Consider the following 22,376-nt stretch of genomic DNA (forward strand, 5'->3'; position numbering starts at 1 on the left):
GGCGAATCAGTGATGCTGCTATATTTTCATTCCAAGAATCTTCTTTTTGCAAAGCACCGACCGATTCTCACAGCCTATTCTTTTCCCGTTTTCATTGTGATTGTGGTTTCCTTTCGATTGCTTTTTGTTTGTCAGTTCATTGATGGATCCTGGAGCACTAGGTAAAGAGTTGTCGGCGGACAACCCAGTAAAGACAGCGATCTCCAGGAAGCAAGCGCCGACCAACGAGTTGACCATGTTGGCGGGCCAACCCATGGAGACGAAGAACTCCAAGAAACAAGCACTGGCCAAAGAGTTGACGACGTTGGTGGACGAACTCCTCAAAGAAAGTTGGAAGAACAGCAAGGGCCCCACCATGCCTACCCCAGAAACTCTGATGGCCACCTATGCGAGGCTCAAGGCAGTTTTTGAGGAGATAGTCGCCGTTGAGAAGCAGTATTCCCGTGGCAAGGTGATGGCCCCCGTCGAGGACAAGGAGATGGCCCCCGGAGGGATGGGATCCCCCGGTGAGCCGCACAAGGTAAAAAAATAATGGCTTATTACCATAGTTGTGGTTTTTGATTATTTACAATGTGCTTGCTAATATGTTAGGGTTGTGCAGGTGCTGGTGGACGTCCTTGATGATTCCGATGTCGCAGCCCGTCCTGTGGACAACGCCCCAGAGATCGTTTTCGATGTCGCGGTCCGTCCTGTTGGCATCGCCCCGGAGATCGATTCCGATGTCGCTGTCCATCCTGTGGACATCGCCCCAGAGATCAATTCCGATGCCGCGGTCAGTCCTGTGGACATTGCCCCGGAGATCGATTCCCATGCCGCTGTCCGTGCTGTGGTCATTGCCCGAGAGATCGATGACAAGAAATAGTTGGTCGCGCTAATCCTTCAGGGTAGTTTGCATTGCCCTGTGTTTAATTACTAGAACAATGCATGTTATCAAACCATCTTAGGGCTAGTGCACTGTCTTGTGTGGGCGGTACTTGCTACTTTTGTTTGATAGTGAATCATGCGAACCCTCTCCGAGTTATGGAAAAAGATGTATCCTCACCAGCTTTTGATGTAATATATGGCATGCTTAGATGTAAGTTTGAACTGTTTATCATATCAGCAGGGCTTATCTGATGATTCTTGGTGTTAGTAGGCTAGCTACTGTGCGAGCTATAGTACTTGCAAAACACTCACCGAAGAGAAATGTTGGGGCTGATGAGCTCGTGGTACGCTTATACTGATCCGTCGTCGACCGACCAATAGCCCAAGCTCCTAAAATTGTAGGCTTAGCGATCGATCAGACAATAGTCAACACGGATACATTCAAGCCTCATTTGGTTCATAGGGTAGGAAAATCGTAGCAAAAGTACAGAGATGTACAACACAAAATCATAGCAGTACAGAGACGTCCCTCCGTTCCAAAATAGATGAGTCAACTTTGTACTACTACTACCTCCGTCCTAGTTTATTAGTCCCCTTTGTAATTTGTGCCAAATTTTGACTAAATATTTAACTTAAAAAATGTTAGTGCATGTCAACAAAAATTATATCGCTGGATTCGTTTTTGAGCATTGTTTTCAATGATATAATTTTTAATAACATGAATGAACTTTTTATTAATTAAATTTATGGTCAAAGTTTGGCACAAATTACAATGGAGATCAATAAACCAGGATGGAGGTAGTAACTTTGAAATGGAGGGAGTACAAATCCTAGGCGGGCTAGTTTGGCCTAGTGGGTTTTAGTGATATGATGTGGTACAGTGCCGTCTAGTCTTCGCGTGTGGTAGCAATACTGCGGGCAGAGTAAGTTTTCTTGAAGAAGCGGAATTCAACGAAGTCATGATGGTTCCTTCGTCCGACTAACTTACAGTGGGAAAGGTTGAGCCTGCGCTACGACTGGGGTGGACCAGGATAATTTTGTGCATGGCAGGTGGACCAGGATGGTCGATGTCCCACATGTCGGCGAATGAAAGTATTCTTTCCGATATAGTGGACGAGCAACGAGTATTCATTGTTTATTTTTGATGAAACCTATTGTCTCCACTGTTACGACGGAGGAGTGTGAAACACGGCAGCCCAGTGAACTTGGCTTGTGCACCACTCCCTCCTTCCTCATGTAATACTACCATAGTGTTGACTATAAGGTTGGCTACCACACCCACTATGGTAGCCAACCTTATAGTCAACACTATAAGGTTGGCTACCACAACCTTATAGTCAACACTATGGTAGCCAACCTTATAGTCAACACCATAAGGTTGGCTACTAATCTTGAACTTGGCATGTGCACCACTCCCTCCTTCGTTGAGTTTGGTTCACTTTTATTTGAAATTACTAAAATTTTCAGAAATTTTCAGAAAATGATGAAGAGATTTTTGAGGGGCTCTTCAAGCCAAAGCTCGGAGGATAAGAAAAGTGAAGAAGAAGAGAGGCCCAAATATAATCTCCCTCACACTGCGGAGGTTCGCCCGTGTGAATGGCCTTGTGATGATTTCTTGAGAGCAGCCGGGATTTATGATGATTTTTATGAATTGGCTGAGAATGCAGGTCTCACCGACTTCCTCCACGACCAACGTGAACAGTATCTCTTACTCACTAATATCTTTGTGCAAAATTTCCATTTCCATGCTAGGAGGTCACCACGTTCGGTGGATTTCTATTTATATGATGAGTATAAGGAGATGCCCCTCTCTGAATTTTGTGAGGTTTGCAAGTTGCCTTTTTCGGGCAGTGTAGAGGGACCACATCGTAACGATGTGGAGGAGTTTATTGATACAATTGCTGTAGGGGAAACTAGGAAGGTTTCCGATGCAAGAATTACTAGCATACATTTTCCTGTCCTACGTTACTTTGCAATATTTGCTAGTAGATGCTTGATTGGTCGCGGAAACTGTGGCAACCTAAGTGCCCCTGATATTGTTCTTTTGTGCCATGCCCTGTTTCGTGACGACACATTTAGTATGGGCGCCATTGTTGCAAAGCGGTTAAATCTTAACCATACTAAGGGCCCCATCTTGGGAGGCATCTTCGCCTCGCGCCTCGCTGCATACTTTAACATACCTATTAGGCATTATGAGAAAGAAGAAAAGTTGTTGCCTCCTATTTTTCTAGACTATAAGAGTATGGTTGCACATGATTTCATTGTTAAGAACAAGAAAAAGGAGCTTAACTATAGACTGATATTTGATAAAAATCACCCTGAGACTATTACTTTGCCTGCTCCTTCTTTGTTTGACTTATATGCAGGCAACTACCTTGTTCCGCGGAGGCCATTCACGCCTACCGAAACCCCACACCTGCTACAGAGCCAGAGCCGGAACCACAATTTGATCCTTCACGACAGTCTGTTTACCAGTGGTTTCCAGAGGAGATTGCCAACCAGTGGCAATCCCAAGCTCCTTCTCAATACGACCCCAACTACAATTTTGATCCATGGGCATAGACCAACTTAGGCCAAAAGCCTAAGCTTGGGGGAGTACATATTTCTCACCGACATTACACACACTCATGATTAGTTGTCGGTGCTCATACTTTTTCACTGTAATATCCATGCTAGTTTATTTTCCTTTTTATGCTTTCTTCTTGTGTGTTTGATAAACCTTAAGAAAAAAAATTAGTTGTAGCTTTTAGCTAGTTTACTTTCTTGCTTATAGTAGTAATAAGTAAAAAGAAAACCCAAAAAGATTTCTTGTTCTTCTTTTGCTTGTTGGGAGCTTTCCCGTGTAAATAGTTTTATTTCTTTTCTTTGGGGGTCGAGAGGAGAAGACCATAATGAAAATGTTGAAGTGGCTCTTATATGCATTATTGTTGATTTAACCAAGAGCCCATATTGCCTTGTCTTCTCCTTTGTATTGAATGCTTGCAGATTCCAGCTTAGTCCAATGCACGTGCACTATTATTATTATTATTATTATTATTATTATTATTATCATTATTATTATTATTATTCACATTGTTCGGTCGTGCAAGTGAAAGGCAATTATGACGATATATGATGAACTGATTGAGATGAGAGAAGCTGGTATGAACTCGACCTCTCTTGTTTTTGTAAATATGATTAGTTCATCGTTCCTGATTCAGCCTATTATGAATAAACATGTTTGCAATGACAATTAGAGATTATAGTTGCTTATTGAAGGAAATATGCCCTAGAGGCAATAATAAAGTTATTATTTATTTCCTTATTTCATGATAAATGTTTATTATTCATGCTAGAATTGTATTAACCAGAAACTTGATACATGTGTGAATACATAGACAAAACAGAGTGTCACTAGTATGCCTCTACTTGACTAGCTCGTTGATCAAAGATGGTTATGTTTCCTAGCCATAGACATGAGTTGTCATTTGATTAACAAGATCACATCATTAGGAGAATGGTGTGATTGACTTGACCCATTCCGTTAGCTTAGCACTTGATCGTTTAGTATGTTGCTATTGCTTTCTTCCTGACTTATACATGTTCCTATGACTATGAGATTATGCAACTCCCATTTACCAGAGGAACACTTTGTGTGCTACCAAACATCACAACGTAACTGGGTGATTATAAAGGTGCTCTACAGGTGTCTCTGAAGGTACTTGTTGGGTTGGCATATTTCGAGATTAGGATTTGTCACTCCGATTGTCGGAGAGGTATCTCTGGGCCCACTCGGTAATGCACATCACTATAAGCCTTGCAAGCATTGTAACTAATGAGTTAGTTACGGGATGATGTATTACGGAACGAGTAAAGAGACTTGCCAGTAACGAGATTGAACTAGGTATTGGTATTGACAAAGGGAACAACGTATGTTGTTATGCGGTTTGACCGATAAAGATCTTCGTAGAATATGTGGGAGCCAATATGAGCATCCAGGTTCCGCTATTGGTTATTGGCCGGAGACGTGTCTCGGTCATGTCTGCATAGTTCTCGAACCCGTAGGGTCCGCACGCTTAAAGTTTTGGTGACGATTGTATTATGATTTTATGTGATTTGACTCACCGAAGGTAGTTCGGAGTCCCAGATGAGACCGGGGAGATGACGACGAGTCTCGAAATGGTCGAGACATAAAGATCGATATATTGGACGACTATATTCGGACATCGGAAAGGTTCCGAGTTATTCGGGTATTTTCGGAGTACCGGGAAGTTACGGTAATTCACCGGGAGAAGTATTAGGCGTTATTGGGCCATAGGGGAATAGAGGAGAGAGGCCAAAAGGAAGGAGGCGCCCCCCCCCTCTGCTCCGAATTGGACAAGGGGTGCAGCCCTTTTTCCTTCTCCCTCTCCCCCTCTTTCCTTCTCTCCTTCTCCGAAAAGGAAAGGGGAATCCTAATAGGACTTGGGAGTCCTAGTAGGACTCCCCACACTTGGCGCGCCCCCTCTAGGGTCGGCCTCTCCCTCCCTCCTTTATATACGGGGGCAGGGGGCACCTTTAGACACAAAAATTCATCTCTTGATCTCTTAGCCATGTGCGGTGCCCCCCTCCACCATATTCCACCTCGATCCTATCGTAGCGGTGCTTAGGCGAAGCCCCGCGTCAGTAGCAACATCATCAGGGTCATCACGCCGTCGTGCTGACGGAACTCTATCATGAAGCTCTGCTGGATCGGAGTTCGCGGGACATCATCGAGCTGAACGTGTGCTGAACTGGGAGGTGTCGTACGTTCGGTACTTGGATCGGTCGGATCATGAAGACGTACGACTACATCAACCCTGTTGTGCTAACGCTTCCGCTTTTGGTCTACGAGGGTATGTGGACATACTCTCCCCTCTCGTTGCTATGCATCACCATGATCCTGTGTGTGCGTAGGATTTTTTTTGAAATTACTACTGTCGGTGTCAAAACCGACGGATCTCGGGTAGGGGGTCCCGAACTGTGCGTCTAGGCGGATGGTAATAGGAGACAAGGGACACGATGTTTTTACCCAGGTTCGGGCCCTCTCGATGGACGTAAAACCCTACTCCTGCTTGATTAATATTGATGATATGGGTAGTACAAGAGTAGATCTACCACGAGATCAAGGAGGCTAAACCCTAGAAGCTAGCCTATGGTATGATTGTTGTTGTTGGTCCTACGGACTAAACCCTCCAGTTTATATAGACACCGGAGGGGGTTAGGGTTACACAGAGTCGGTTACAATGGTAGGAGATCTACATATCCATATCGCCAAGCTTGCCTTCCATGCCAAGGAAAGTCCCTTCCGGACATGGGACGAAGTCTTCAATCTTGTATCTTCATAGTCCGGGAGTCCGGCCATCCGGACACCCCCTAATCCAGGACTCCCTCAGTAGCCCCTGAACCAGGCTTCAATGACGACGAGTCCGACGCGTAGATTGTCTTCGGCATTGCAAGGCGGGTTCCTCCTCCAAGTACTTCATAGAAGATTTTGAACACAAAGGATAGTGTCCGGCTCTGCAAAATAAATTTCCACATACTGCCATAGAGAGAATAATATTTACACAAATCTAATCTGTTCATGCATTCCGTAGCACGACATCACACCACGGCCAAGCCTTTATTCGAATCGTTTTTACTGCTCCACCTCAGCACGTTTCGCGAGGCTGTTTCCTTGGCACGTCTTGTCAAAGAAGAGATCGTGTCCCCTTTATTTACGGGATTCTCATCAATACGGGCGTGGGTAACCCAACCGCGCCATTGATTACGGCGCTTGGGAGATAAGCGAGTTTTATCAGGCTGGTGGGGACGCATAGCCGCATCCGCCCATATAAGGGGATAAGGATCCACCTTTTCACCTACGCCTTCTTCCTCCTTTGCCTATCCATCTTCCGCGCACTTGAGCTCCAGCGCCCAAGCCCGCACTTCCCACCTCGACCTTCTCCAGCCATGCCCGGAGCGGGAGGCAAGTGGATGGTCTCCTCCGTCAAGGAGGGACACATAAAAAAGCTGAGGAAGGCCGGATACTTGTCTGACGACATCGTGCACCGGCTTCCCAAAGAGGGGCAGCTCATCCCCACCCCCGGGCCCCATGAGAGGGTGGTGTTTCTCCCCCATTTCCTCCGTGTACTGGGCTTTCCTCTCCACCCATTTGTCCGGGGGCTCATGTTCTACTATGGCCTGGATTTCCACGATCTGGCCCCGAACTTCATCCTCAACATCTTGGCATTTATCGTCATGTGCGAGGCTTTCCTCTGCATCCGCCCCCATTTCGGCCTATGGCTCAAGACTTTCAATGTCAAGCCGAAGGTGGTGCGCGGCAACCAGGCGGAGTGCGGAGGCGCCATGGCAGGCAAGATGCCCAACGTCCTATGGCTCGAGGTCTCCTTTGTGGAGACCCTAAAGGGGTGGCAATCGGGGTGGTTTTACATCACCGAGCCGCACGATCCTGAATGGGTCGCAACCCCCGAGTTCCGGTCCGGACCCCCCACGTGGCTCACGTCCTGGAAAGAGACGGGCCTGTCATGGGGCTACAAAGAAGAGGTGACTGGACTGCAAACATGCATCCAAACCCTGGTGAACAAGCAGCTCAAGCTTGTCAATGTAGTCTAGGTTATGCTCGTCCGCCGGATCCTCCCGTGTCAACAACGGGCCTTCAAACTGTCGGAGTTCGACCCGGCGCAGCACCGAACCCTGAGCAGGCTCTTCGACATGACGTACGAAGATGCCTGGAAGGTGCTATTCAAGAGCGCCGAGGCCCCCGCATCCGCTTCCGAGGATCGCGGATTCAGCACGCAGCGTCACGCTAGTGCGGTAAGCTATCTTTACCTTTTACAAGGTATTAGTTTTTCATAGTTTGACTCTATGCAGGATCTAAACTCCCTTACCTTTTGACAGGATTGGCAGGTGAAGTCCGGACAGATCGACTGTCCGACTCCTTTGCCCGAAGACACAGCCAATGCTCGCTTGGCGAAGCTGCTGGTTCCGGCACCTTATGTGGTGCCGGAGAAGAAGGCCAAGAAGAAGGCCACGGGGACTCAAAAGAGTGCCCGACGCCTGGAGGTGTCGGATTCATCATCCGACAAATCCGAGACGCGCTCCTCCCGTGAAGACGAGGAGGAGGAAGAAGAAACCTCTCCCCCTCCAGCGGGGGGAGGAAAGAAGAGGAAGGCCGCCCTGACTGGGGAGGCCGAAGGGTCCAAGAAGAGGAAGACCCCTCCTCCGGACTACTCCATCGACGCCGACGATGGCGAAGAGGAGTGGCCGCACAGGGCCAAGCGCCCGGCGAAATCGTAAGTATTCGGATACCAGAGTAATTCATAGCATTCCTTTGTGGCACAGTCTTTCCTTATGTCGAATACGATTATGCAGTCCGCCCAAGGCCGGGCTCGACGAGTCGTCGAGCGGTTCCCTGGACTCGTCGGATGTGAATTCACTTCCGGCGGCTACCTTCCCCCATCCTACGGACGATGCCGAAGTGGCGTCGCAACAAGTTCCGAGCCAAGAGGAGGTGGTCTTGGAGGAGCCGCAAGGCGACCTCCCGGACTCCAGGAGTAAAGGGGGCAAAACCCCCCAGGGCTCCAAGTCCGGCTTTGAGCCGGACACCGCGCCGAAATCCTCAACGGTTCCGGACTGCGGCAGGCGACCTCCTTCTAAGAGGAGCAGGCCTACTGAGCCGGTGGCCCCCGTCCAACCGGAGGCGCCGGACAATCTGCTGGAGGTGCTTAAGGGCGCCTCCATCGACGAGGAGCACCGCACTGTTATGAGTGCGGTGATCCAGAAGGTTCAGTCCGCCAAGAGCGGACTGACTGAAGCCTGTGCCAGCCTTCTAACAGGCTTTGAGGTAAGTAAAGAATATGTAAAAATATTACCGCATATACAGTAGCCCCTGATGCTCTGTTTGGCGTTCGGAAAGAAAAGCCGAATAGAGGATCTAATAAAATTCGCAGGAGTCTAACAAAAAATGAGTCAATATGCGTATGCAGGCTTCGCTGCTAGCGACCGCCACACTGACTGCGGAGGTGGGCACACTAAAGCAGGGCCTCGAGCGGTTCGAGCAAGAGCTCGGCCTTGCCAAGCGGCAGCTCGAGGAGAAAGAAGGTAAGAGATACCCTATAGAAATATATATGAAAGATGCAATTGCAAAAAATGACAGGATTAACGCGGATTATTGTAGGGGCCACAACTGAGGTGGCGACCCTCAAGCAGGCGCTGTCCGAGGCCGAGAAGAGAGCGGCCATGGAGCACACCGAGCGGGAGAAATATGAGGCGCAGGTTGGCGAGGTGCGGAAAGAGCTCCAGGCTCTCATGAAAAAACATGAGAGTTTGGAGCTTGACTCGAAGACATGAGCGTCCGAGCTCGCGGCGTCCATTGAAAATGCCAAGTCTGCCAAGGTCGAAGCCCAGAAGGCACTTCAGGAGGTGGATGCGATAAAAAAGATAGCTGCGGGTAAGGCTTTCTTTATGCAAAGCAAGCATGTGAAAGTGAATTACTTGTTACTTACCCGAATCCGGAGCTCTCCAGGAGCATTCGCAGATTTGCCCCACAGCGTGTCCGATGCCGCCGCTTTCTATCGAGCCGAGGAGGGCAGTTCGATGGAGAAGGTGTTCTGGTCTCAGTATGCTGAGGCCGGATACCCTGTGCCCTTGAGCGACCAGCTGAAGCAACTGGTCGAGCTCCACAAGGTGGCCGAACAGGCCATGAAGGGCCTCATAGTTCGGCTGTGGCCTAGAGAGGCTCTGCCTGGGAGCTACTTCGAACTGGTGCGGCGACTGGTGGAGGCCTGTCCAAGGCTCGAGGTCATCAAGTGCTCCGTCTGCATCGAAGGTTCCCGTAGGGCCCTTGCCCGTGCTAAGGTGCACTAGGGCAAGCTGGATGCTGAGAAGCTTGCGAAGGACGGGCCACCGCTGGGGAAAGAGCATCGCAAGCCCGAGCTGTATTATGAGGGCGTTCTGAAGGGTGCCCGCCTTATGGCGGATGAATGTTCTAGCGATGTAATTTTGAGTAAACTCGCTCGTATTGTCCTGTGCGCTGAAAACTTGTTCATATGCGCTAAGCAATGCTTTTTGAATTTAAAATATTACCTTCTGTGCGGCTATTTATCAAAATTGAGAGATGGCGAGTCGTCGGCTTCTGCCCCCATGCCACTAGTGCTGGGGTGTTCGGGATAAACCTGAGCGCTCTTTTTCCCATGTTTGGGTCCTTCGAGGGAGGCGCTCAGCACAATGAACAAGGCAATCGGACTATAATGCTTGAACACTCTCACTTAGCCATATAATTCTATAATTTTAAATTTCGGCGAAGCCCCTAGTATTCGGAAGACCGAGTTCGGGGCGCTATCCACGCCTTTGGCCGGACAAAGCTGACTCCTCGCTCTAAGCGGCATAAGTCTTTAGGGACTCGAAAAACCTCTCGAATAGCGACTAGTCTCTCGCTTCATCATGACAGTCAGTTTTAGCTTTCTCTACTGAGGTGCTCAGCCCAGTTCAACTGGGGCACAATCGCAGTAGTTCTCCTAGTGCTACCTTAGCCGATATAGCGGAACGTAAGGCACCAAAACATAGGAGCCGGGCAAACCCAACTATTGACCCAAGACATGATTCGGAGCTGATGCATATAATGTTATAAGTTCGGGGTGCCGCACTTGTTAAAGTGTTTGGACTTCTCACACCATATTGAGGGGTACTGAAGCCCCTGGCATATTGGCCATACCAAAGTGTACGGGTGCAACGTGTCGTTAACGAACATATATTTGTAAAAAAGAGTAATGCAAAAAATAGACAAAAGCTATGCATTGTTTATAGAAAGGCTGCGGTCAAAGCAAAACGATACAAATAGTGCGATAAGCAAAAAGTGAGACTATTTAACATGTACTTTCCAGGGGCAGGCTGCGGAATAGTATGCGAAACAGGTATACTGCTCGTGATAGAGACCACCCGGGAGTTCTATAATGCGGCGTAGCTTTTCTACTTCCCTGGTTCTTGCATCGTTTGTGCGGCAGTTGTATTGCCGAACAGGTCTTCCGAAGTATGGAGTCTTGAAAGTAAGAGAAAATGAAGAAATCTGCAGCCCCTAGTGCGGTTTAAGCCGCGTTTCGGGCGTGCCGTGATGGTGCCCCTCTCCCTGTGCCCATGGTATTTCTAGAGCGTAGTTATGTACGCAAAGCACTGGTTTCACGATATCGCGAGGGTTGGGGTTGGGGCTGCATTGCTACGCTTGCTCGGAACGTGCCAGACGGTCTTGTTGTAGGTTACTCCGGGCGCGCTTGAAGGTGTCCGGACGTTTAGTAGCCGGACTGGAGAATTGCCTTGAAAGGCTGCTTTGCACTTCTGCAGCGAGAGCCGCCGTGTGCTCCTCCGTTCGGAGAGAGCATTCGGTGTTTCCATTGACCGTAATGACGCCTCGAGGGCCTGGCATCTTGAGCTTAAGGTATGCGTAGTGCGGTACCGCATTGAACTTTGCAAATGCGGTTCGCCCGAGCAGTGCGTGATAGCCACTGCGGAACGGGACTATGTCGAAGATTAACTCCTCGCTTCGGAAATTATTCGGAGATCCGAAGACCACTTCAAGTGTAACTGAGCCTGTACAGTTGGCCTCTACACCTGGTATGATGCCTTTAAAGGTCATTTTGGTGGGCTTAATCCTCGAGGGATCTATGCCCATTTTCCGCACTATATCCTGGTAAAGCAGGTTCAGGCTGCTGCCGCCATCCATAAGGACTCTTGTGAGATGAAATCCATCAATAATTGGGTCTAGAACCAATGCGGCGAATCCGCCATGACGGATGCTAGTGGGGTGGTCCCTTCGATCAAAAGTGATCGGGCAGGAGGACCATGGGTTGAACTTTGGGGCGATTGGCTCCATCGCATATACGTCCCTTAACGCACGCTTCCGCTCCCTCTTGGGGATGTGGGTTGCGTATATCATGTTCACCGTCCGCACTTGTGGGGGAAAACCCTTCTGTCCACTGTTGTTCGGCGGCCGGGGCTCCTCCACGTCATCGCTACGCAGCCCCTTGTCTCTATTTCCGGCATTTAACTTGCCTGCCTGTTTGAACACCCAACAATCCATGTTGGTGTGATTGGCTGGTTTTTCGGGGGTGCCATGTATTTGGCACAAGCGGTCGAGTATTCGCTCCAAGCTGGACGGGCCCTGAGTATTTCTTTTGAATGCCTTTTTCCGTTGACCAGATTTATAGCCTCTGAATCCGGCATTGACTGCCGTATCCTCGGTGTTGTCGCTGTTAATGCGGCGCTTTTGCTTGTTCCGACGCGACCTGCCACTGTTGTCCTTGGTGTCCGAATTACCAGGGTTCTTGGTCAAGTTATTGCTGCGAGCTAGCCAGCTGTCTTCTCCCGCGCAAAAGCGGGTCATGAGCGTCGTGAGTGCTGCCATAGATTTCGGCTTTTCCTGTCCAAGGTGCCGGGCAAGCCACTCGTCACGGATGTTATGCTTGAAGGCTGCTAGGGCCTCTGCGTCCGGACAGTCAACAATTTGATTTTTATTTGTTAGGAACTGTGTCCAGAATTGCTTGGCCGATTCCTCTGGCTTCTGAATTATGTGGCTTAGGTCATCGACGTCTGGTGGTCGCACATAAGTGCCCTGGAAGTTGTCGAGGAATGTGGCTTCCAGGTCCTCCCAACAACCAATTGATTCTGCTGGCAAGCTGTTAAGCCAATGCCGAGCTGGTCCTTTAAGTTTGAGTGGGAGGTATTTGATGGCGTGTAGATCATCACCGCGGGCCATGTGGATGTGAAGGAGATAATCCTCGATCCATACCGCAGGGTCTGTTGTGCCATCGTATGATTCAATGTTTATGGGTTTGAAACCCTCGGGAATTTGATGATCCATTACTTCATCTGTGAAGCATAGTGGGTGTGCGGCACCTCTATATTGGGCTATATCACGACGCAGCTCAAACGAGCTTTGTCTATTGTGTTCGGCCCGGCCGGATTTGTTGTATCCGGAGTGACGATCACCATCACGTGCCGTGGGGCGCCCGCGTGATCCGTAGATCGATCTTCTTTGCCTTTCCTTGTCCTCCAATATATCTCGCAGGTCAGGCGCATTTTCCCGTGCCTTAGTATGTTTTGAGCGGCACCGGGGTGCGGCTTGAGTGGAGGGCCGAGAGGCCTCTCTGTCACGGCCACGAGGTAGCCGGTCGGCCATGTCATGCGCTGGTGATGTAGGTTTAGGTGCTTCCTCCTCTAATCGGGGTAGCAACCTACGCTTTGGGTAGCTCTTGGAGGGGCGTTCGAGTTCATACTCTTCGGCCGCAAGGACTTCAGTCCATCTGTCTGCTAGCAAATCTTGATAAGCTCTAAGTTGTTGCTGTTTTTTATTGAGGCTGCTTGCCGTGGCCATAAGCCTGCGTTTGAAATGCTCTTGCTCGACGGGATCCTCTGGCACGACGAATTCGTCATCGTCGAGGCTTGCCTCGTCTTCAGAGGGAGGCATATAATTATCGTCCTCGACCTCTTTGTCTGCCGCTCCCTCATGAGGGCTGGCTTCTCCATCCTCCTGTGCTGAATCTTGCTGGAGGGGGTGTTCTTCGGCGCCATCCGGAGTATTATTATCTCCTGTGCCGGAATCACCGTTTTTGCTTTGGCGGGATTTAGAGCAGCGCCGCTGACGTCGGCGCTTAGGCTGTTTCTTGGAGGGGTCATCCTCCGCTGTTCCATCGCCATCTCCTTCTTTTGGGGTGTCCACCATGTATATGTCATACGACGAGGTGGCTTTCCAGTGCCCTATAGGCCCTGGGTCTTGATCGTCTTCCGCATCGGCGTCCAGACCGTCGATGTCTTCGGAGTTGAAGTCGAGCATGTCGGTTAAGTCATCGACAGTGGCTACAAAGTGGGTGGTGGGCGGGTTTTGAATTTCTTCATCATCCGTATCCCAACCTTGCTGACCATAATCCGACCAGGGCTCTCCTGATAAAGTGAGAGACTTTAGTGAGTTCAGAATATCGCCGAAGGGCGAGTACTGAAAGATGTCCGTGGCGGTGAACTCCATAATCGGCGCCCAATCGGATTCGATCGGCAGGGGCGCGAAGGGCTCGGAGTCTGGGGTGGAGTCCGGCGCCTTGGAGTCACGGGCTTCGCAGGGGACAAAGCTGGTGTTTGGCTTGATCGCCGTAGAGATTGCAGCCCCCAAGGCGGTGTCCAGCCACCCATCCTCGATCGGCGCAACTGGCTCCGAATTAAGGGTCGAAGCTGATGCGGGTGCGGCCTCCAGGGCACTGTTCGGCGGCAGAGCTAGATCATGCCCATCGTGACAGTGCGGCGCACCCGGCTGTGGCTCGAATCTGTCAAAGATCAAATCTCCGCGGATATCAGCCGTATAGTTCAAGCTTCCAAATCTGACCTGATGGCCAGGGGCGTAGCTTTCGATCTGCTCCAGATGGCCAAGAGAATTGGCCCGCAGTGCGAAGCTGCCGAAGACGAAGATTGTCCGGGGAGAAAAGTCTCGCCCAGGACTGCATCACTGTTGATGATCGGAGGAGCCATCGGGACTAAAAGTGACGACACAGAGGAACTCTCAATGAAAGCACCAATGTCGGTGTCAAAACCGGTGGATCTCGGGTAGGGGGTCCCGAACTGTGCTTCTAGGCGGATGGTAACAGGAGACAAGGGACACGATGTTTTTACCCAGGTTTGGGCCCTCTCGATGGAGGTAAAACCCTACTCCTGCTTGATTAATATTGATGATATGGGTAGTACAAGAGTAGATCTACCACGAGATCAAGGAGGCTAAACCCTAGAAGCTAGCCTATGGTATGATTGTTGTTGTTGGTCCTACGGACTAAACCCTTCGGTTTATATAGACACCGGAGGGGGTTAGGGTTACACAGAATCGGTTACAATGGTAGGAGGTCTACATATCCGTATCGCCAAGCTTGCCTTCCACGCCAAGGAAAGTCCCTTCCAGACACGGGACGAAGTCTTCAATCTTGTATCTTCATAGTCCAGGAGTCCGGCCATCCGGACACCCCCTAATCCAGGACTCCCTCAACTACGTTCCCCAACAGTGGCATCCGAGTCTGGTTTTATGCGTAGATGTTATATGCACGAGTAGAGCACAAGTGAGTTGTGGGCGATACTAGTCATACTGCTTACCAGCATGTCATACTTTGGTTCGGCGGTATTGTTGGATGAAGCGGCCCGGACCGACATTACGCGTACGTTTACATGAGACTACATAGGTGGCTGGCGGGTGTCAGTTTCTCCAACTTTAGTTGAACCGAGTGTGGCTGCTCCCGGTCCTTGAGAAGGTTAAAACAGCACTAACTTGACGAACTATCGTTGTGGTTTTGATGTGTAGGTAAGAACGGTTCTTGCTCAGCCCGTAGCAGCCACGTAAAACTTGCAACAACAAAGTAGAGGACGTCTAACTTGTTTTTGCAGGGCATGTTGTGATGTGATATTGTCAAGGCATGATGCTATATTTTATTGTATGAGATGATCAGGTTTTGTAACCGAGTTATCGGAAACTGGCAGGAGCCATATGGTTGTCGCTTTATTGTATGCAATGCAATCGCCCTGTAATTGCTTTACTTTATCACTAAGTGGTAGCGATAGTCGTAGAAGCAATAGTTGGCAAGACGACAACGATGCTACGATGGAGATCAAGGTGTCGCGCCGGTGATGATGGTGATCATGACGGTGCTTCGGAGATGAAGATCACAAGCACAAGATGATGATGGCCATATCATATAACTTATATTGATTGCATGTGATGTTTATCTTTTATGCATCTTATTTTGCTTAGATCGACGGTAGTATTATAAGATGATCTCTCACTAAATTTCAAGGTATAAGTGTTCTCCCTGAGTATGCATCGTTGCGAAAGTTCTTCGTGCCGAGACACCATGTGATGATCGGATGTGATAGGCTCTACGTTCAAATATAACGGGTGCAAAACAGTTGCACACGCGGAATACTCAGGTTAAACTTGACGAGCCTAGCATATGCAGATATGGCCTCGGAACACTGAGACCGAAAGGTCGAGCGTGAATCATATAGTAGATATGATCAACATTGTGATGTTCACCATTGAAACTACTCCATCTCACGTGATGATCGAACATGGTTTAGTTGATTTGGATCACGCGATCACTTAGATGACCAGAGGGATCTCTATCTAAGTGGGGGTTCTTAAGTAATATGATTAATTGAACTTTAATTTATCATGAAATTAGTCCTGGTAGTATTAGCATATCTATGTGTAGATCAATAGCTCGCGTTTAGCTCCCATGTTTTATTTTTGATATGTGTTCCTAGAGAAAACTAAGTTGAAAGATGATAGTAGCAATGATGCGGACTGGGTCCGTGATCTGAGGATTATCCTCATTGCTGCACAGAAGAATTATGTCCTTGATGCACCGCTAGGTGACAGACCTATTGCAGGACCATATGCAGATGTTATGAACGTTTGACAAAGCTCGGTATGATGACTACTTGATAGTTTAGTGCACCATGCTTTATGGCTTAGAACCGGGACTTCAAAAATGTTTTGAACACCACGGAGCATATAAGATGTTCCAAGAGTTGAAATTAGTATTTCAAACTCATGCCCGAGTCGAGAGGTATGAGACCTCTGACAAGTACTTTGCCTACAAGATGGAGGAGAATAGCTCAACCAGTGAGCATGTGCTCAGATTGTCTGAGTACTACAATCACTTGAATCAAGTGGGAGTTAATCTTCCAGATAAGATAGTGATTGACAGAGTTCTCTAGTCACTATCACCAAGTTACTAGAACTTCGTGATGAACTATAATATGCAAGGGATAACGGAAAGGATTCCCAAGCTCTTCGTGATGCTGAAATCGATGAAGGTAGAAATCAAGAAAAGCATCAAGTGTTGATGGTTGACAAGACCACTAGTTTCAAGAAAAGGGCAAAGGGAAAAAGGGGAACTTCAAGAAGAACGGCAAGCAAAGTTGCTGCTCAAGTGAAGAAGCCCAAGTTTGGACCTAAGCCTGAGACTAAGTGTTTCTACTGCAAAAGGACTGGTCACTAGAAGTGGAACTGCCCTAGATACTTGGCGGATAAGAAGGATGGCAAAGTGAACAAAGGTATATTGGATATACATGTTATTGATGTGTACTTTACTAGTGTTTATAGCAACCCCTCGGCATTTGATACTGGTTCAGTTGCTAAGAGTAGTAACTCGAAACGGGAGTTGGAGAATGAACAGAAACTAGTTAAGGGCGAGGTGACGATGTGTGTTGGAAGTAGTTCCAAGATTGATATGATCATCATCGCACACTCCCTATACTTTCGGGATTAGTGTTGAACCTAAATAAGTGTTATTTGGTGTTTGCATTGAGCATGAATATGATTTGATCATGTTTATTGCAATACGGTTATTCATTTAAGTTAGAGAATATTTGTTGTTCTATTTACATGAATAAAACCTTATATGGTCATACACCCAATGAAAATGGTTTGTTGGATCTCGATCATAGTGATACACATATTAATAATATTGAAGCCAAAAGATGCAAAGTTAATAATGATAGTGCAACTTATTTGTGGCACTACCGTTAAGGTCATATTGGTGTCAAGCGCATGAAGAAACTCCATGCTGATGGGCTTTTCGAATCACTTGATGCTTGCGAACCATGCCTCTTGGGCAAGATGACTAAAACGCCGTTCTCCAGAACAATGGAGCGAGCAACAGATTTGTTGGAAACCATACATACTGATGTATGTGGTCCGATGAATATTGAGGCTCGCGGCGGGTATCGTTATTTTCTGACCTTCACAGATGATTTGAGCAGATATGGGTATATCTACTTGATGAAACATAAGTCTGAAACATTTGAAAAGTTCATATAAATTCAGAGTGAAGTGGAAATTCATCGTAACAAGAAAATAAAGTTTCTACGATCTGATCGTGGAGGAGAATATTTGAGTTACGGGTTTGGTCTTAATTTGAAACAGTGCGGAATAGTTTCGCAACTCACGCCACCCGGAACACCACAGCGTAATGGTGTGTACGAACATCGTAACCGTACTTTATTGGATATGGTGCAATCTATGATGTCTCTTACCGATTTACCACTATCGTTTTGGGGTTATGCATTAGAGACAGCTACATTCACGATTAATAGGGCACCATCTAAATCCATTGAGATGACACCATATGAACTGTGGTTTGGCAAGAAACCCAAGTTGTCGTTTCTTAAAGTTTGGGGTTGCGATGCTTATGTGAAAAAGTTTCAACCTGATAAGCTCGAACCCAAATCAGAGAAATGTGTCTTCATAGGATACCCAAAGGAAACTGTTGGGTACACCTTCTATCATAAATTTGAAAGCAAGACTTTTGTTGCTAAATTTGGATCCTTTCTAGAGAAGGAGTTTCTCTAGAAAGAAGTGAATGGGAGGAAAGTAGAACTTGATGAGGTAACTGTACCTGCTCCCTTATTGGAAAGTAGTTCATCACAGAAACCGGTTCCTGTGACACCTACACCAATTAGTGAGGAAGCTAATGATAATGATCATGAAACTTCAGATCAAGTTACTACCGAACCTCATAGGTCAACCAGAGTAAGATCCGCACCAGAGTGGTACAGTAATCCTGTTTTGGAGGTCATGTTACTTGACCATGATGAACCTACAAACTATGAGGAAGCAATGATGAGCCCAGATTTTGCAAAATGGCTTGAGGCCATGAAATCTGAGATGGGATCCATGTATGAGAACAAAGTATGGACTTTGATTAACTTGCCCGATGATTGGTGAGCCATTGAGATTAAATGGATCTTCAAGAGGAAGACGGACGCTGATAGTAGTGTTACTATCTACAAAGCTAGAATTGTCGCAAAAAGGTTTTCGACAAGTTCAAGGTGTTGACCACGATGAGAGTTTCTCACTCGTATCTATGCTTAAGTCTGTCCGAATCATGTTAGCAATTGCCGCATTTTATGAAATCTGGCAAATGGATAAACAAAACGGCATTCCTTAATGGATTTATTAAAGAAGAGTTGTATATGATGCAACAAGAAGGTTTTGTCAATCCTAAAGGTGCTAACAAAATATGCAAGCTCCAGCGATCCATCTATGGACTGGTGCAAGCATCTCGGAGTTGGAATATACGCTTTGATAAATTGATCAAAGCGTATATTTTTATACAGACTTGCGGTGAAGCCTGTATTTACAACAAAGTGAGTGGGAGCACTACAACATTTCTGATAAGTATTTGTGAATGACATATTGTTGATCGGAAATAATGTAGAATTATTCTGCAAAGCATAAAGGAGTGTTTGAAAGGAGTTTTTCAAAGAAAGACCTCGGTGAAGCTGCTTACATATTGAGCATCAAGATCTATAGAGATAGATCAAGACGCTTGATAAGTTTTTCAATGAGTACATACCTTGACAAGATTTTGAAGTAGTTTAAAATGGAACAGTCAAAGAAAGAGCTCTGGCCTGTGTTACAAGGTGTGAAATTGAGTAAGACTCAAAGCCCGACCACGGCAGAAGATAGAAAGAGAATTAAAGTCATTCCCTATGACTCAGCCATAGGTTCCATAAAGTATGACATGTTGTGTACCAGATCTATTGTATACCCTACACTGATTTTGGCAAGGGAGTACAATAGTGATCTAGGAGTAGATCACTGAACATCGGTCAAAATTATCCTTAGTGGAATAAGGATATGTTTCTCGATTATGGAGGTGACAAAAGGTTCGTCGTAAAGGGTTACGTCGATATAAGTTTTGGCACTGACCCAGATGACTCTAAGTCTTAATCTGGATACATATTGAAAGTGGGAGCAATTAGCTAGAGTAGCTCCGTGCATAGCATTGTAGACATAGAAATTTGCGAAATACTTACGGGTCTGAATGTGGCAGACCCGTAGACTAAATTTCTCTCACAAGCAAAACATGATCACACCTTAGTACTCTTTGGGTGTTAATCACATAGCGATGTGAACTAGATTATTAACTATAGTAAACCCTTTGGGTGTTGGTTACATGATGATGTGAATTATGGGTGTTAATCACATGGTGATGTGAACTATTGATGTTAAATCACATGGCGATGTGATCTAGATTATTGACTCTAGTGCAAGTGGGAGACTGAAGGAAATATGCCCTAGAGGCAATAATAAAGTTCTTATTTATTTCCTTATTTCATGATAAATGTTTATTATTCATGCTAGAATTATATTAACTAGAAACCTGATACATGTGTGAATACATAGACAAAACAGAGTGTCACTAGTATGCCTCTACTTGACTAGCGCGTTGATCAAAGAAGGTTATGTTTCCTAGCCATAGACATGAGTTGTCATTTGATTAACGAGATCACATCATTAGGAGAATGATGTGATTGACTTGACCCATTCCGTTAGCTTAGCACTTGATCATTTAGTATGTTGCTATTGCTTTCTTCATGACTTATCACTACAAAAAAAAGACACATCCGTGACATTTTGGGCCGAACGGAATTTTTTTCTCATACATATGACACTTCTATGACGATAATTGTGACAAAACCCGGTATCATCATAGATGTGGTGGGCTCCTACTTCTATGACAAAAAATCATGACAGAAAATGGGCTTTTCGTCCTGGGCGGGCGGAGACGCAGCTGCATGACATTCTTTGGGCCGTCCATGACGGAAAAAACCGTGGTAGAAGCGAGGGGGAGGAAAATTTCAGGGATTTCCCGATTACTGTGAGAGGTCGGGGGCCGAGCGATGCGCGTTTCTCTCGTACACGTTCGCGCGTGTGTGCGAGGCGTTGGCTCTAACTGAACCCGAGCGAGGCGTTGGGCTCTAACTGAACCCGAGCGATTGCACTGCAGGCTACGCGTTACTGAACCTGAGCGATCGATTGATGGCTGTTAACTAAACCCGATCGAGCGATTCCTTCGCTACTGCTGCTAACTGAAGCCGATCGATGCTGCCTCTGGGATGAACAGTGAGCGTTGTGGGGGGGGGGGTGGATGAACAGTGACCGGTGGCGTTGCCTCTGGATGAACAGGACCCCGTGGTGTGGTGGAGGGCTGGATGAACAGTAGACGATGGAGGGGTGCCCGTGGAGGGGTGGTTGAACAGGACCCCATGGTGTGGAGGGCTGGATGAACAGTAGACGGTGGAGGGGTGGTTGAACAGGACCCCGTGGTGTGGAGGGCTGGATGAACAGTAGACGGTGAAGGGGTGGTTGAACAGTAGCCGGTGGAGTAGCGCGCGATGGAGGCTGGATGAACAGGTGCCCGTGGAGGCTGGAGGAGGTCGACGGTAGCCCGTGGAGGCTGGAGGAGGTCGACGGTAGCCCGTGGAGGCTGGAGGAGGTCGACGGTGGAGATGAACAGTATCCCGTGGAGTCCCATTTTGCGGTACGCCACACCCCTCCGGATGAACAGGACCCCCATTTCGACCATAGCGCTCCAACACAAGTCCGTTTCGTCCGTTTTGTGGTACGCCACACCCTTCCCGATCAACAGGACCCCCGTTTCTTCCGTAGGAGGTCCGTTTCCTCTATTTTGCGGTATGCCACACCCCTCCCGATCAACAGGACCCCCGTTTCGACCATAGGAGGTCCGTTTCCTCCGTTTTGCGGTACGCCAGACCCCTCCCGATCAACAGGACCCCGTTTCGAACGTACGAGGTCCGTTTCCTCCATTGTGCGGTATGCCAGGCCTCGTTTCCATCGCCTGTTCCGTCCAAGCCCTCCCGATGAACACGACCACACATTCTGTTCTGACCCAGCCGGTTGGCTCCCACGCGTTCCGTTGCCTCCCGATGAACATGACGCATTCCGTTGCCTCCCCATGAACATGATGCATTCCGTTGCCTCCCCATGAACACGACGACGACGCTGTTTCTCCGTTCCGACCCAGCCATGTACACGAGCCCTGGCCGTACATATGCGCGAGTAGGCGTTCGAGACCCCGCCCGTATGTACACATACGTGGTCGTATTTTCTATCTAGCACCCTGGCCGCTGTATGTATGTGTACATGCTACGTGCGCGCCTCTACTACGACACGTACGCGCCTCTACTACGACACGTGCACGCCTCTACATCCACCAGTATATATGTACATACACGTTCGCGACCAGAATGATAACGCTACGTACGCTTCGACCAGGTGGGTCCCGACTGTCAGGCACTTCCTTGCCTGCAAAGATGTAGCTGGTGGGTCCCAGCAGTCAGGGGGGCGAATCGTTTTTTTTGCCCGGACGCACTTCCTTGCGTGCGAAGATGTAGCTGGTGGGTCCCAGCAGTCAGGGGGGCGAATCGTTTTTTTTGCTCGGACGCACTCCTTGCATGCGAAGATGTAGCTGGTGGGTCCCAGCAGTCAGGGGTAAACACTTTTTCGCGAAATACGGTGGCCCGTCCGGTGGGTCCCCACTGTCAAGTGGAGGAATAATTATTTTGCACGTAATAAGGAGGCACTTCCTTGTTGCGGCCATGGACCCAGCTGTCAGCCTCTCCACGTATAGTCCACGTCCGATGGAAGCCGTTCCTTGACGACATTGACCACGCCGCGCCGAGAG

General features: G+C 47.9%; 1 protein-coding gene across 1 annotated transcript; it reads left to right on the forward strand.

The window, feature by feature from the left end:
- Window positions 1-454: 454 nt before the first annotated feature.
- LOC147978448 (uncharacterized) lies at window positions 455-862 on the forward strand. Its single transcript, XM_087516602.1, has 2 exons — window positions 455-520; window positions 602-862. Exons 1-2 carry the CDS (start codon window positions 455-457, stop codon window positions 860-862), a joined length of 327 nt encoding a protein of 108 aa, XP_087372728.1.
- Window positions 863-22,376: the final 21,514 nt, after the last annotated feature.

The sequence above is a fragment of the Triticum urartu genome, chromosome 3A (genome assembly GCF_056163025.1).
Source record: "Triticum urartu cultivar PI428250 chromosome 3A, HENAU_Tu73, whole genome shotgun sequence".
Classification (NCBI taxonomy): Eukaryota; Viridiplantae; Streptophyta; class Magnoliopsida; order Poales; family Poaceae; genus Triticum; species Triticum urartu.

Coding starts and splice junctions, on each gene's coding strand:
- LOC147978448 (XM_087516602.1), top strand. CDS start 455: ATGGCCCCCGTCGAGGACAAGGAGATGGCCCCCGGAGGGATGGGATCC. Junction 521..601: donor CCCCCGGTGAGCCGCACAAG/GTAAAAAAATAA, acceptor AGGGTTGTGCAG/GTGCTGGTGGACGTCCTTGA.